At 38.5% G+C, this 17,296-nt stretch overlaps 1 protein-coding gene across 1 annotated transcript in view; it reads right to left on the bottom strand.

Moving 5' to 3' along the window:
- Positions 1–17,296, bottom strand: part of prkcaa (protein kinase C, alpha, a) — a 188,303-nt gene that overhangs the window by 58,267 nt on the left and 112,740 nt on the right. The window contains exons 6-8 of the mRNA XM_074630632.1: positions 10,779–10,935; positions 9,623–9,757; positions 8,368–8,461 (exon numbers count right to left, since the gene is read on the bottom strand). Of these exons, the coding sequence (XP_074486733.1) occupies positions 8,368–8,461; positions 9,623–9,757; positions 10,779–10,935 (386 nt within the window). The remainder of the gene's footprint in view (positions 1–8,367; positions 8,462–9,622; positions 9,758–10,778; positions 10,936–17,296) is intronic.

Genomic DNA, 17,296 nt, shown 5'->3' with positions numbered 1-17,296 from the left:
AGCAAGGACTATAACCTATCAGCCGATTAGACTGTTGTCAGGCTATTAAATAGGCGTTATGAGTCGCTATAGGCCCCATAGATGTGGGTCAATAGGGGCCAACTACGCCCACTAGTAGGTTTAATCATCTATTTAAATGGTAGATCACTGAAAGAAGGGATAAAAGAAGACGACAGCAAAAACCTAAATGAGTTAATGTTTTGTTGCCTAAACCTAAAGAAAAGTTGTAGTTTTGTTGCCTCAACCTAAAGAAGTTGTAGTTTTGTTACCTAAGCCTAAAGAAGTTGTAATTGTATTGCCTAAACCTAAAGAGTTATAGTTTTGTTGCCTAAACCTAAAGGAGTTGTAGTTTTATTGCCTAAACCTAACTGTTTTTTTTGCCTAAACCTAAAGAAGTTGTAGTTTTGTTGCCTAAACCTAACTGTTTTTTTTTGCCTAAACCTAAAGAAGTTGTGGTTTTGTTGCCTAGACCTAAAGGAGTTGTGGTTGTTTTTTTAAGCTTTATTTATTCAGGGGGAGGTTCACTGACAGCAATGCTCTCTTTTTCAGGAACGCACTGATCAAATTCACACAGTTACACATTCACACCTGGAAGCTGCCCAGTACAACCACAGTCTGATCTCCTGGCCACTGAGCAGCTCCACTGGAGCCTTGCTCAAGGGCACCTCAGTGGTGGCAATGAGGCTACTGAGACCACTGTTGCCTAAGCCTAAAGAAGTTGTAGTTGTATTGCCTAAACCTATAAAAGTTGTAGTTTTGTTGCCTAAACCTAAAGAAGTTGTAGTTTTATTGCCTGCGCCTAAAAAAGTTGTAGTTTTGTTGCCTAAACCTAAAAAAAACCTGAGAAAGCTTTTAAGTTTCACTTTAACATTTACAACCTCGGAGGTGTAGTAGGTCCCTACTGACCCACATCTATGGTGCTTATTGTGACTGATAACGCCTATTTAATGGCCTGATAACAGTCAAATCGGGTGAACATGTTAGCATTAAATTGTGAAATGTCCTTACTGTTTCCTGTCATCCCTCTGCACCTTCACTAGAAAGTAGGCCAATGAAGGTCACTTTAGCACTCTTACATTGCAGTATATGGTGACACAAATCTGTGACTTTAATCAAAAATATTGTATGAAAGAAATCTCTGATGACGACCAACATGAGTTGGATGAGTTGGGTGGAGAAAATTGTTTTCACAGCCTTTCAATAACTGTTGACAAAATGAAGAATCCAGCAGGCTAGCATCACAAAGTCCCTGATTTATCACTTTTCTCCTTTGGAAATCAATTAATTTTAAGTCCGATTCAGACTATTTCAAGCTATTCTGAATAAGTAGACATGAACTTCAGACAGTCAATGCTGAGCAGCTTTAGTTTGGTTAATGGCATCTACTATAGTCTGCTCTTAATCTATGAGAGCAGCAGAGAAATGCAAAGCAGAGCAGACCGCACCAGATCACAGCACACCTGTAAGCTTTAGCCAATGAAAAGAGCCTGGTGGAGCCGAGCAAGCAGCAGCCTTACTTCCTGCCTCCCTCTCAGACACACCTGATCAGAGTCTTCCATAACTGCTTGGCCCTGAAACCACAGGGAAAAGGGAGCCAAAAGGGCCGACTCACTTAGTACACATGAGTATAGGTGTTTTTACACGCAGGTAGTTGAGGGCTGATCCACAGAGTGCAGCTCATATACACAGAAAATATGAATAAAGATGCAGTAAATCATACTATGACACTAAATTGCGCTTCGGCCTTTGCAATAATGTTTCAGCAGAGTCAACTTGATTCCACATTCAATTAAGTTTCCTAGTCATTGTTATTGTAAAAGTCTGCTATCAGTTGCATTCATTCAGTCTTGGCGGGACTCTGTTTCAGTGCCACAGCAATCCCTGGTCTCATGTTACCTTACATAAAAATGATTGGTAACACTTCATTTTACAGGTCCGCAAATTTCACAGTAATTAGGTGATAATTAGCAAGTAGCCTATTTGAAATTTCTTTGCAATTACTGCCAAATTACCCCAATATTTACCTCAAAATGTATTGAAAATTACTATATTATAAACATCATTTAATAATTATATTCCGCTATTTCCCAATAGCTGGTAATTTATTTAATACATTTCCAGGAAAAGAACACAAAGTTAATTGATATGTTTTATTTCCATGTCTGCTGATAAATAGACAATAATTAGCAAATAACTTATTTGAAATTTCTTAAAAAACTCCTGAATCATTACATCAGCTACCAGGTTACATTTGTGTAGACAATAAGTCACACAGTGGTGAGATTTGTGTCTGATCAGAAGTGTCTTCTATTAGTTTTGTTTTTCCACCTCCGATGGAGAGCAGCCGCTTCTCAAGTCTAAGGGCCCTATTTTAACCATTATATGCTATTTTAGCTTGTAATTATTAAATAATGTTTATAATAAAGTAATTTTCTATAATGTTGAGGTAAACATTTGGGTAATTTCAAAATTCCAAATTGGTTACTTGCTGATTATCACGTAATTACCATGGAATTTGCGGACCTGTACAATGAAGTGTTGATGAAGAAACTTGTATCATGAGAGATAAACCAGGATCTATCAACCCTTAAAGGGACTGTTTGTAGCGGGTCGGCACACATGCGCGTTCGCATATGCGCGCTCGCGTGTGGCCAGAGCCTCGTCTCTGCTGCCTGCTCTCCTTCACTCACCTCGCTGTCTCGCTCCACCTCTAGACGTGAACGCGCGCTCATTCCACACTGCAAAAGAGTTAGTTTAGCTCTGAGAATATCTAGTGTCTTGTGAGGTGACGGGGCTCCTCAACGAGTTACATTATCATCTCGTTACCGACCGGGTGCCGGTGTCTTCGGCTGCCGGCTGCGGTCGGGAGGCGATAACGTAACTCGTTGAGGAGCCCCGCTGCTGAAACCTTCGCTGAGCAGGAAAAGCCAACACTAGGATCAGCAATGATTCATGGAGAGACCTTCGTCTGGTCAGCTAACATTACTGCCAAGCAGCTGAAATATAGAGGGATATTGTGCTTTTAGCTGACGTCTGTCGCCTCACTGTTTTGAGCGATGCTCGTTCATGTCTATGTAGAGTGAGCAAGCGCGAGCTCGACGCTGACTTTCGTTGATTTCAAGGCCACAGGTGTCGCTGTTAAGCAGCATTTCTGAATCTTACAAATAGTCCCTTTAACTGAAACATCCTTTTAGAAGTTTCTGGCAGAAACAAAGAAATAACAAAAACAAAATTCAAAGCTCAAAAGCACCATAACTACAGTAAGTGATCATTTATGTGTGTTATTTCCTCGATCAAGTTAAAAACCCCACCAGTACTCTACAGAGTAAAATGGTATGAAGACTAAAAAGGAAAAACAAAATGTACAAATGTGAGTGAGAATCAAGAGAATTTAAAGGTGTGGAAATCAAATCTTCGAGTATGAAGAAGAAGCAAGGTGACAAATTGTGGGTGGAAAAAAAATCTGTTACACCAACACCAACAAACACACACACACACACACACCAACACCAACACCAACACACACACACACACACACACACACACACACACGCACACACACACACACACACACACACACACACACACAGACAGAAACAGTTGCTCATTGTTCTGACAACAGGTCTGGCATTGTATTTCAGTTCAATGCTGACATCTAGTGGTCACAGTTGATTTTGTTTCTCTTCATAAAGCCAACTATTTTCCCAGTGTGGAATATTTCTGTAGTAATTCCAGGCAAAATAAGGCATGTTATGCATAAGCAAGATAAGTGAAGTTAATGACCATATATCTTCACGTTATACCTGCAGTAGCGATGACGTGAGCGCACAACATGTGGACAGACAGAATACAAAGACAAACGTCGACAAATGTGTACAGTAGCCATGAAGTGTGAGCCGAAAGTGTCAGGATTTACTAACAATCCTCTGACAAACTGTGAGGAACAAGAAGCAGGGAGGACAGAGAAGAGCTGCTCATGTACTCTCACTTGACGCACAATTCACCTTTTTGTATTCGTCTTAATTTCTTTTATAAACTCAAACCCACGTCCCAGAATAAATTGTTAGTAAAGTCGATCTATTTGCAGTAGCTTGGAACCACGTACAAATGATCAGACATGAGGGGAGGTGAAGGAACAGGTCACTACAACAAGACAAGACAAGAGAGGAGAGGAGAGGAGGTTAGAGTAGAGGAGAGGAAAGGAGTAGGAGAGGAGAGGAGAGGAGAGGAGAGGTTAGAAGAGAGGAGAGGAGAGGAGAGGAGAGGTTAGAAGAGAGGAGAGGAGAGGATGGGAGGTTAGAGGAGAGGAGAGTGCTACCTTATTACAAAAGTTAATTTGGCAATCCTGAGAGCAGGCGGAGGGGAAAGAAGGGGAGAGAGGAAGAGAGAAACTCTTGCATTAAATATGACAACGTGACACAGGATGAAGAAGCATTTGTACAGTATAAGTCTCACCAAGCACACAGGAGGGAGCAGGAAGCTAGGGGAGAAAAGGGAGAGAACCACAGAGGGGTTTATGAAGAGGAAGAACGGAGAGAGAAGTTGGCACATTGTCGAAGCCATAGAGTCCAAAAAAGACACAATAAAGTCAAGTGGATGAAACATGTTAAGACACGGAGACTGAAAAACTGCATCACTGCAGAAACTTACCAAGTATATTTGTCTAATTATCTCATAACACTTAATGTAAGATGCAATCACCTAATATATCAGTGAGATATAGGGACTTGTTTTTAGACAATGCATCTGGAATTTGTAAGACAAAACATGTCGGGTGCTCTTGGAAAACAGGATAAAAAAAACAGGGATAGATAGGAAGGCAATACAGGTACTCCAAAATACTAGAGAGGAAGCATGTAAAGTCTATATCTATATAAAGACCAGGTTACTTTAAGGTGGTTTCTGTGAATAAGAAATGTTTAAATAGTTTTTCTTCTCTCTGTATAGGCTCCCATGTTTGTTTTGCAGCCTCCGTTGAAAAGAAGGAGTAGTTTCTTTGATGATGGACATAAATTACTTGTTTCTGTGTTATTTCTTTTAATATTTTGTAATATTTTGTAATACTATGATGATCACGTGATTGCGTCGCATTGGTTGTTGATACCATATACTGTAGGTGAGGCTACATCCGCTTTGTCTGTTTGTTTTAAGCGCTGACAAAGACCTACATTGGTCGAAACATGTTGGCTTTTTAATGATTTAGCCACTACAATAAAGGCCTGTTAATATATTTCCTTCGTTGTTGCCACTTGTTTTAGTATTTTGGAGTGCCTGGATTGTCTTCCTATCTAATGCATCTGGAATATCCTAAGAAAAAGTACTGCTTTTAAGCATTATAGGCTTATTATGACACAAAATACTTCCTAATACTAGTGAAATATAGCTCAAAATGAGTTTTCCCAGCTAATTTCTTATTTTCTTATTTTTCTTATCTTGGAAAGCACAAATATTACATCTTATTTCAAGAAATCTTACCAAGCAAATTTTCCCTTTTTTTACTTATTATAAGCAAAAACACCATGTATTTATTTTTTATAAAAAGAAAATTGAACAGATTTTTGAAGTGGCCTTTTTGCCAGTGTAGGAAATAATATTATATATATATATATATATATATATATATATATATATATATATATTTATATAGCTTCTTTAGAGAACAAACTAGAAAAGCGTAGGGAGTAGCGGCTGCTTTCTGTAGAGTGTGTGTGAGTCTGAAGTAAGTACAAGCTTGTGTGTGTGTGAGCAGGGTTAAGGACCAGCTGTTGAACCCTGATGCATCACGCATCCCATTTTGGTGAATGTATGTACTCGTGGACCCGTTCCTATGACGACCAAATGCAGACAAGCGACAGGAGGTCAGACTCTTCTCTGACCTTAATCAACACTCCTGTTTGTCACCTCTTTTCTCTGTCCTCCCTCGTCATTACATGAACCTTACATCCTGTGTGAAGGTCCCAAATGGCCGTTGTCATGTCGGCTTTATTTTCCAGACAAAAAACATGCAAAAAACCCATTGACCTCCAGACGAGGGAACCGGAAGTGCTAAAATGCTAACTCATTTCTGGGTTTTAGGACTCATTCCTGTAGCACTCTATTGGTGCTTTCACAAAATATTCACACAATGAGATTTTTGATAAATAATCATCAGTAATGTGGATATAATAACTAAGAACCGCTAGAACAGTCTACTGTAAGAACAGAAAATGACATCATTGTACTGTAATGCAGCCTTGAAATCCAGGAAAAGACAGCACTTATGCAATATTACAATATCCAAAATATAAAACAATATCTAGTCTCATATCATCATATTGATATAATATTGATATATCACCCAGCCCTAATTTATACATAAATAACACCTGTATAAGGCTTTAATAAGTCCACAGTGTCAGCGGTGCCAAACTGGATCTTGACAGAACAGGACACAAATTAACAAGATGTGATGAGACAATTTTAGTGCGTTTAACACCAAAATAATATAAATTCTACAAAATAGTATTGGTTTCAATCCCAGCCATGACCTTTCTAACATTCAGCCTTTACCTTCTTTCCTTTAGCCCACAACTCTCCACTATGTGTGGCAGAAACGTCATGAAAAATAACTTTAAAAAGCCTCTTCCAGAGACCTCGGCTCCCGCTGAGAGGCAGACAATCAGAGGACCACAAAGAGAGCTGCTTCACTCTCAGCAGGACGAACACAACGATGCAGGAGATTGGATGAAGGAAAAGGCGACAGTGTCTCATCAGTGACCTCCACAGTACACTGTGTGAGTGTGTGTCTAGGTGGCATTTGAGGGGGAGGTTTATGATTTACTTATGATTTTAGACATCATTTTAGGGATGCAGTGATACTGATACCGGATCAGATATCGGGCAGTTGCTGATAATGGGGACGATCTATGCAATGTAATTCTATGTTTTGTATACATAATATACTTTAATTTGAATTCCTGTTGAATTTTTGACCAGTTTGTTGCTGCATTAAAAAGGTTTCCACCTGAATTGTAAATCCTGTTAATTTAAAAAAAGTTTTTTTACCAAGTTGCTTGTGCACAATTTATTCTTTTAATAATAAATAAATAATAGATAAGTAAATATATATCTATGTATTTATTTGCTACATTTTGTTTTACAACATGAGAAATGTAATGTTCAAGTCAAGTCTGACACATAAAACACATAGTAGAATGATCCCAGTCACTTCCACACAGTGAGGCATACAGCTTATTAATTAAACATGGTTTCGGATCGGTACTCGGTATCGGCCGATATCCAAAGCCCGGGTATCGCTATCGGGACTGAAAAAGTTGGATCGGTGCATCCCTAAATAAGGTTCTATGAATCATGCTGGATCCTCATTTAGCAGTATCTAATAAAGAAGAAACACTTCACATCAATGGGAATACATGAATTGATCTTTCAACTTCATCCTCTGAAATGAAAAAACTACTAAATTTGTCAGGTTAAAACGTCACAAATCTCTAAGCAACTACAATCTGAGTTTATTACACGTGTTCAGAATAGAGCAACATCAACTAGTGCAGTGAGAGCCAGTTTGTTGTCAAATGAAAACCCACCACATTTGAAACAACCATCCCATCCCCCGACAATTGCCTGATTATTTACTAACTAATGATACAAACTCGTGAAAAACTATTTCAAAACTCGTGCCTTGCATCAAATAAAGACTTTATCAAAGTAAATGGCTCTGTAGATGAAAAGACAGCTGTCGCTGAGAAAATCAAGGGACATATCAAAGGTCCTCTGTAGGCTGCTTTGATTCAACTCTGGGCTCCGATCTCTCTGATGGAGGAACAAAATGCTAACAATCTGTGATGAACACAACAACGCACACGTTCAAGAGACCCACGAGCTGAAGAGGTCTTTGAAAGCTGCAGCTGTCACATTGTCATCTTTAATATAACAGCTGTAGCTACGGAGATGATGATGTTTCCAAATTCTAATACACATGCTTGTTTTAGAGCTTAGGAGCACACTCATACTCACCCATTTATTGTGAATTAAGGAAAAGGTGATCTGGATGGGATTCACAAGGTTAGAGGGACTCGTCAGCCTTTAACGGCTGCGTATGATAGGTGGCCTTAACCACATGGCTAAGCAGGGCTGTGTCAAATTAAGAATCACCACATCATCACCAACAACAATAACTCAGGTTTGAGGATATAAATATAAAGACCACCATATATTTGACATGTTCCCCGACAGAAAAGTCTCATTGACAGCCAATAGTGGAGCTTTGATGTTGTACAGACTCTCGCCGAGACGTCAAGTCAATAATTCAAGTCAACAGACAGACAGACAAACGGATGACAATTGTGATTATTTCAGCACAATCCTCACCTCAAATTTCTGCCTGAGTTCCTCATTTCCATCGTCCTCCTCTGAGATGGGAACATTGTAGTACTCCCCCTCCTCCTGGCACAATAACTTATACCTGGAAGAAGAAGAAGAGAGGGAAGGTGGAGGAAGAAAGACGGGGAAAATGAGGATGGATTTATACAGAGAAACATTGTGGGATAACAAACTAGCAATTTAATTTGTCTACTTTCCCTTATTCTACTCTACTACTCTACTCTTCCACTGATTTTAACCTACTGGGCATGTATATAGTTAATGGTAAATCAACAGTCTCTTCGAAGCCGACGCCAACACAACCATCGATTAAAGAAGTGAAAAATAAAAATCGGTAGCTGTGGCTCCAGTTGGCCATCAATCAGTACAGAACTGGTTATTAGCATACTGTGTGCCTCTGTTGTGAATTATTATTTATTGATTTAATTTGAAGCCAAGCTAAGATAATTAAATTACATGATTTATGTTGTTTGAGAAGGTTAAAAGAGAAGGTTAAAACATGCTATTTACATTATCTACAGTAAATACGGAAGAATCTGTTACCTATTGATGATAATTTGAACTGTTAACAGGAGATGCTTTTATTTTGAAGAGCAGGAAGTACTCTGCTTCTTTGTAACAGCAGCATATTCTGAGGATAAAAATGTTCTGTTTTGAAAGAGATGTTTTGTCATCATTATGAAGCTTCCACTACACAACAGCCTCAGAGGTGTGTGAACCTGCGATGTAAGCTGCGTTTTACTGGATACAAAGAGGAGGTCAGCTTTATACACTGTCAATGCTAAACTGTTCATACTTTTGTTTCTATTGCTTTCTCTTGAAACTTGTGCTATTATTATTATTCATGATCAACATGGCTATTAGTGCTTATACAGGCAGTACCACTTAAATTATAAAGGATTATATTATTTTTTTTGTTACATCATTCAATAAACCATCAGTTTTAATTGGCTAGGGCGCATTCAAAATAATTGTACATGACCTGACAGAAACATTAACATAATTAAAAAATGTGATAATATGATGGTACTTCAAATTAAATTCTCACAGAGGTGAAAATAAAGTATTTGGTGAAATAAAAGCAACTGTTATTTTTTTAAATAATCAAACTTTGAAGCGTTCAATAACATATTTCATAGCAGGGAAGTTTGAGTGAGTTTCTTGGCTTCAAACTGGACACTATCACACCGTGTAATTTCAAACAATACATGAGGGTCATTAACAACACAGATATGAGCATTACCAGCCGGTGACTGGAGCCTTCATGAGCTCTGACACGCCGAAGGAAAGGGCCCCCATGAAGTCGTTCCTAGTGGTGCGGTCCCAGTCCCACACCTCCACCGACAGCCTGCGGTCCTTATCCTGAGCCTTCAGCTTGCTGTGCAACACAGAGACGGCACACATGATGTTTATGTCAAGTTTTGTGTCACAATTACATTTAAAATCAAATATGTTGTATGATTGTATAACACTTGTTCTAAGTTATAATTCATAGTGATAGTAATAGAAGTTGTAATCTTAGTTGTGACAGCACTGGTTAGTACTAGGAGGAGGATTATTTACTTAAAAGAGTCAAATAAAAATGTTTTCATTAATTTACGGAAAAATAAAAAGAAATGTGTTATTATTAATTTTCCAAGTAACAACACCAACAGTAGTGGTAGCACTAGTAGTTTCAATCTTTGAGAATGGACTCAGCACGGTGCAGACCAGTGTAGATTTCAGTGTAAATCCATCAACAGATTGTGGGGTTATGATGAAATATTGCATTTGGTAAATCAGAATCACATTAAGGTTTATTGCCAAGACGGATTTTCATTTACAAGGAAATTGAATTTGTGTTTTGTTCATAAAATAAACATATTGAGAAGAACTAAAAAACAAACTGCAAAAATCAAGAATATAAATATAGAATATAAAATGTATCATAAAATGATGATGTATATGTACAATAAAACTGTTTTAAAGAGTATTTTGGAAAAATGGTTGTAATACAGTGATGTATGTTTTGTACTTCTTGTCATTTATATTTGTCTTGTAAATGATGAATAGGAATAATTATTATATTGTGTCAAATAAACAAAAAGAAACTGACTGATCGATGATCTGTGTATATTTGTATATTTGTGACCCTGAAGGCAAGATAGCCAAAAAGGTTTGGTGAATATGTATTGAGATGGGATAGTAGTTGTAGCAGTAGTACCAGCATAACTAGTGGTATAGTATAAGAATCTTTATTAGTATCAGCATTAGAAGATGTATCAGTATAAATTGCTGACTCAGTTGTTTTTAATGTACTGATGACATTCACAATAGTCATTATCTCACATTGTAAAATATCCATAAGTGTACTGTAAGTACTCTGGTAGGACAGAGGTGACGACAGGTCGTTTACTTACAAATTAAAACTCTCGTTCCATTTGGGGTTGAGGTTGCACCGGATGGTTTTGGTCTTCTGCTTGGTCTCATTTTTGGGGTCTGGTATGAGCTTGAGCTTGACGTACGGATCAGACGCGCCGTTGGGGTCCATGGGGATCAGGTTTTTGCCTTCACTCACTGATGGGGAGATAGAGAATAGGGAGAGATTATTCATTTGTCTATAGAGACACAGATTAGCTATATAAAATGTAGGTGTATGTAGAGTATAATCTGTAAAAGCAACATTTTAATTTGCACCACTGAAGCACAGTGGTCGTAGTGTTTCCCACATTCAGCACACCTCAAAAACATACTGAGCTGCTAGTTACCATACTAATACCTGCTGGGTTATATTATCCTAACAGCTAAATGAACAAATTGTCTTCATTCATATTCTGTGTGCTTTCTACAATACAAATCGCGTTGGTCAGGAAAAACAGGGGCTTTCTTTTAACCAACAGACGAACATCAACAGAATGAATCGCAGGTGTTCGAGATCAAACGGCAAGCCGCAGCCTTTGAGGACTGCTTATGGGCGCCGAGCCATATAGGGAGCAAATGCAGGAAGAGTTACGAGAACAGTGATTCAAAATCGCAGGCCGTGACACGCTTAAGTAGGCGAAGGCTCTCTTCTTGTCCTCCTGTATTTAGCTGTTCAGTAAACAAGGGCACACCGGGGACATTAGCACTCCATTAGACCAGAGCATTGGAGCACTGCCAGACCTGAGCTACAGTATAACACACACACACTGTTACACACACACATACTGTGTATCTCCCCGCAACGTATCCTTGGAGGGACAGTGTGACTGCCTGCCCATTGGCTAAACCGCGGCCCCTGCAGACCCCAGAAGCCTCTCCATGTGTCCCTGTCAGTCACACTACGACGTGGCCCTGAGCGGCGAAGATGCTAAATGACCTTTGACCTGGAGAGGAAGGCACTAAGCCAGTATGTCAAGACTGCATGAGAGAACAGCTAAACCCACCGTCTTAGCTGGAATCCTCTGACTGAGATACAGTATTGATAGGATTAAGAGGGATAAATGAACAGAGTGAGGGATTGTCACCACTCAGTTAACACAGCAACTGTTGCAAAGGCTAAAGAGAACAACACAAAGCCAACATCTCTCTCTCGTAGGATGCCACAAACGTCATACAGTACAGTATACTAACAGTAGTTTATATTATGATGCTATTTCATTAGTTGAGCCACTGGTAAAATCCTCCATGACAAAGCGGAGTCATTTTATTCTCCGTGCGGTTGCACCACCGGCTATTTAATAATAAGCCAAGAGTAAATACCTTCCCATTGTTTGCTTTTATTCTCAACGCCCGTTGGTGGGGGATTTGGGCGTTATGCGATGTTAGCGAGGTGTGAAGTTTGATGTGAGCTGCAGTACACACACACACACACACGCTGAGAGAAAGAAAAGAGACAGACAGCAGCTTACAGAAGCAACTGGAGGTATGGGAAGGTATCGAGCGAGCCTGAGCTGGCAACTCTCTGCCTTCTCAGGAATCCAATAGAAAGTGTAAATCCTGTCAATACTGTACAGGCACCAAAGAACGACTCATTGCATACTGCATTTACACTTGAGTGCTCTCTTGTATAGATGCACTCTACAAAGAGAAGTGAAGACATACATAGGGACAGGGTTTTTTTGTGGATTTCTTACTGTAGATGTTCAGATAGATATTGAGCCTTGATGCCACTCCTTCATTCCTATCTCTTTTCATTTCGCCAAAAGTGGTAGAAATTAACTTAAATCTGCAGTAGGCAGAATGTTTTTGGCCTCATTGGGCAAAAATTCCCATAATAACCTTTCAGCATATTGTAATTCAAGTGTTCTGAGAGAAAACTAGACTTCTGCACCTCCTCATGGCTCTGTTTTCAGGCTTTAAAAAATCGAGCCTTTGACCAATCACAGGTAATTTCAGAGGGAGCGTTCCTAGTGAGCGTTCGTATTGGCTGTGCTCCGACTGGTGGGCGGTGCTTGGTACTTCCTCATCTGTTCTCAACATGGCTGCCGGGTCACAAACTTTCTAATTTTACAGCTAAACAATACACTACAAGATGTTTCTGAAAACATTTGAGGAGAGAAATAGGCATTACAGTAACAGAATATTGATTCATATTTGATCAGCGCTGACTAGTTTGACCATTTGATCGCGAGAGATTGACAGCTGCCTCCGTTGATTGAACAACCAATAAGAACGCTCTCTCTCTCTAATGACCTGTGATTGGCCACAGGTCGGGTGAGTCTCTGGCTAGATTTTCTAAAGCCTGTAAACAGAGCCATGAGGAGGTGCAGAAGTCTAGACTTGTGAATGTGAAAGGTTATTATGGATTTTTTGCACAATGATGCCAAACATATTCTGCCTACTGCAGGTTTAAGTGCAGTTCTATGTAACATGTTCCTTATGTTACATGGAACTGCACTTAAATTTAACATATATACAACAAATTCTGAGTAGTTCCATGTAACCATGTACCATGTGTTTCAAATTCTTCCTTATTCAACTTTTAACTCTTGCATTGTACTCTTGCATAAGGTCATGTTTTGAATAAGTCTTATGCTGACCGTACGTATGCAAAGTCACAGCACCCAAATGACATTCATAAAACAGCCTACAAACAGACCTACACAGGGACACTGTTCAGTGGCTTGTGCTCGTCTATGAGACTGTGGAATACAATCATTGATCAAGCTTGATGTGATGTAATTTGTCTGATTAATACATTTTTATTATTCCAGTTTGGGCTGCAACTAACAAATATTTTCATTGTCGATTAATCTGTTGTTTATCAGTAACTTGTTTGGTCTATAAAATGACAGAAAATGGCGAAAAATGGCGATCAGTGTTTCTCAAAGCCCAAGATGACGTCCTCACATGTCTTGTTTTTTCCACAACTCAAACATATTCAGTTTACTGTCATAGAGGAGTAAAGAAACTCCAGAAAATATTCACATTTAAGAAGCTGGAATCAGAGAATTTTGACTTTTTTTTTTTTTTCTTAAAAAATAACTAAAATCGATTTATCGATTATCAGAATAGTCGGCGATTAATTTAATCGTTGACAGCTAATAAATTAATCTTTGCAGCTCTAACTCCAGTCAATGATCCTGTCCAGGAAGAGTGGATTCTTTTTATCTCCAGTAATTATAAAGGTGATGTCGAACAATACAAACTATACAAATTATACTATATAAACTTGATATATTTAACACTCTGATAAACACGGGAGTGGGCAAATATGCTTGCTTTATGCAAATGTATGTATGTATTTATTAATGGAAATCAATTAACAACACAAAACAAATATTGTCCAGAAACACAGGTACTGCATTTAACATAAAAAATGTATGCTAATATAATATTTATTTATTTATGTATTTATTTATTTATTTATATATCTATTTATTTATATTTTAAAAGTTCTGAATCTAGAACAAAGATGGGGATATAAAGCACCTTGAGATTTTTCTGTATTTTAAAATGTGATATATAAATTAAATTCATTATTATTATTATTATTATTATTATTATTATTATTATTATTATTATTATTATAAAATTAGACCATTAAGTTAAGTATCTCTTCGGGGTTACTACAAGCTGTACTTCCAGTCATGACCACTATGGGGCATTCTAGACTGTCTAATTCAGATCGGCTGGCAGAGAGCTTTTCCTTCCATATAACTTCATGGCACATAGACAAGATGTGTGTGTAGCCCTAATTCTTTTCAGATGTGCTGCAGAGACATGAGCTCATAATCCAAGTTCTCTGTGGTGCTGACAATTCCCAATTAAAGGTCAAATCAACTTTGTTAAATGACAAAACCCAAATTTGTACTGTAGTCAGTAAGATTGTGTCTTAAAGTGCATGATGATTCCATTTATCTGTATGTCAAGTGAGTTTAGAAACACATGCATATGCAAAAAGACACACACACAAACACACACACAAACACTTGGATAAAGGAAGCAGGGGTGTGTGTGTGTGTGTGTGTGTGTGTGTGTGTGTGTGTCGGGGCCGTAACACGGTTGCTTGGATACAAGTCTTCACAACTATCTTGGCTGGCATTTTAACAGCAGTCGAGTTCAAACAGTTTCTGCAAAAAAAACAACTTGAACTCTGTCCTATCCAACCATGCTCCGACTACAACCAGCTAAAAAAGGAATCTGAGCCAAGCTGAACGCCCACCAAATGTTACACATGTTATTTTTACGACAGCTTATTGTTGTATTATCAGCTTTGTGTAATCAAATTTCAGATTTCAGACAAGCTTTACTGAGCTTTCTGAACTTATGACGGCTAATCAGCACGTTATGATTTCACTCCTCAGGAAATCTGCTCCCAGTGAGGTTTGTACCGCATCTTACTGCAAACTATATAAAGTTTTACTCCTTTTTGTTGAGAAAACAACAGTCACATGAAAGATAAGAGCTTCTACGTCACTCTCTAATACATGTTGCTTGCGTCTGGACTGTAGATTTGTTGATTTCTGGTCACACTGTTTCAAAAGTTGAACTGTTGAACAGCATCTAGAGGCTCATTATGATGCAGACTGAAATTACTTGGCCTAAGTAGTTAAGTGCTGCTCTCACACAATTAGTCTAGTAGGCCTGACAATTGAGTCTGGGTCTCTCTCTTGTTGGCGTGCAGAAAAACAAACGGGGAATAAAGGAATCAGTTTCTATTTAGAAAAAAAAGGCCAGCAGACAATAAAGATGCACTTCTGTCAATTTTTGTTTTGCAAAATGAAATAGAATGAAGAATGAAAGAAAAAAACGAAGAAAGGCTAAAGAAAGACGGCAAGAAAGTGGAGCGATGAAAGGCGGAGGCATATGTTAAAATGGCATGAGGACAGCGTGCAACATGCTGAGAAGAGGGAACGCGGCGGGGCAGCAGCGACAGACTGGGAATACCAATGACATGACTTCTGGGAGTCTGGCAGCAGACATCACACGGCAACAAAGTTCAGCTGTTCTATGAGCTCCACAGAGACGCTGAAAGAAGGAGGGAGTATTCTGCATGTGGGAGTCTTTGCATGACGGAGACAAACTACAAACGATGGTTCATACCAAGATGTGTGTTATGACATTAGGAATGATAATAATAATAATAATCACACAGGTTTCTTAAAATATTTTAAAAGGGGGGGTTGATATTTTCACAGCCGTAGTGTTTTACTCCGCATTTTCTCAAACATTTTAACATCTGTACGTAACAGTCAATAACATAATACAGAAATATATTTTTAGGTTAGTGATGGTAGCAGTCAAATGTACAAATATGAACTGTATTGCAAATAGTGAAATTATTTTGAGATCATTTTGTTGGACGGGGAAAAAAAGTCTTATAGGAAACTAAACGACAGTTGTCGCCAAAATGCAGGACATACTGTAAGGTCTTCCGATTAGGGATGCACAATTAATCAAAGTTTTATCAATATTGCAATATGGCCTACTGCATTTTTTTAATTGCAGGAGGCTGAATATTTGTTAAAGGTGAAATGTGTGTCAAATTACCATTTTAAATTAAATATTGTCATGCTGCAGAGATGTCCTGGCCTTCACATCATATTCTACAGACTTTTTGTTTGGTACATACACAGCCCTGCAACAATCACACCATAATCATTTCAATACGTTTTTCAATGAATTGCAATATTGGTCAAAATAATCGCAATTAGATATTTTTCCAAAATCGAGCAGCCCTACTTTCGATGTAAAGATTTGGACCGTCACATTGTCCATCACATAATCTTATTTTTCTTTTTTTTGAGTGTACAATCCAAGCCAGTCTGATCTTTGAGGAATCCATTTCCATTTCCAATAGTTTAATTTCTTCTTTGGGATCTGTGTTCCTGCACTGTGTACAAGATGTTATAGGTGTATCTGAGTGTGGATAATATGACAACATCCCAATGTTTTTTGAGGGTGCCATCACAACGATACCATTGCCGAGCCTCTAAATTGCAGTCATTCCTACGTTCTTTCACGTAATTCGTGAAAGCACACACAGAAACAGACAAAGCCTTGTCTTCAGCTGACACCGGATGACCCTACCTCAAAAAAAATGAGGCCAGCAATGTTTGTTCTTCACCTCCCTGTGCAAACACAGTCTGTAGATCTTAAACCAGCAGGACCCGCTCTCCGCCCTCTCAGGGTAACGCTGTACTCATTTGAAAGCCCACTACTTAAAAGCTGTTATGAAAAACGGCACGTTGAACAGCAGGACTGTTTGCCGTGTCATTTAATATTACATCAGCATGAAGGAATTGGAGTGAGCAGCATACCTCCAGTATGACACATGGAGGGCACATGAGATGAGTTTGGGTATTTATATGCTAGTCACTAGTAGGGGAGCAAGAAAATATCGAGTATCGTGATATTTTGATCTGTGATACTGTATCGATTCTCAGAAACACAAAATATGTTTTTATTAATAGTTTACATGCAAAGATTAACTCGGTCAATACTTAATTTCATT

Source organism: Sebastes fasciatus, chromosome 3 (assembly GCF_043250625.1).
Source record: "Sebastes fasciatus isolate fSebFas1 chromosome 3, fSebFas1.pri, whole genome shotgun sequence".
In the NCBI taxonomy this organism is placed as follows: domain Eukaryota; kingdom Metazoa; phylum Chordata; class Actinopteri; order Perciformes; family Sebastidae; genus Sebastes; species Sebastes fasciatus.
Note: the sequence above shows the minus strand (reverse complement) of the source record. Positions and strands in the feature narration are given on the sequence as shown.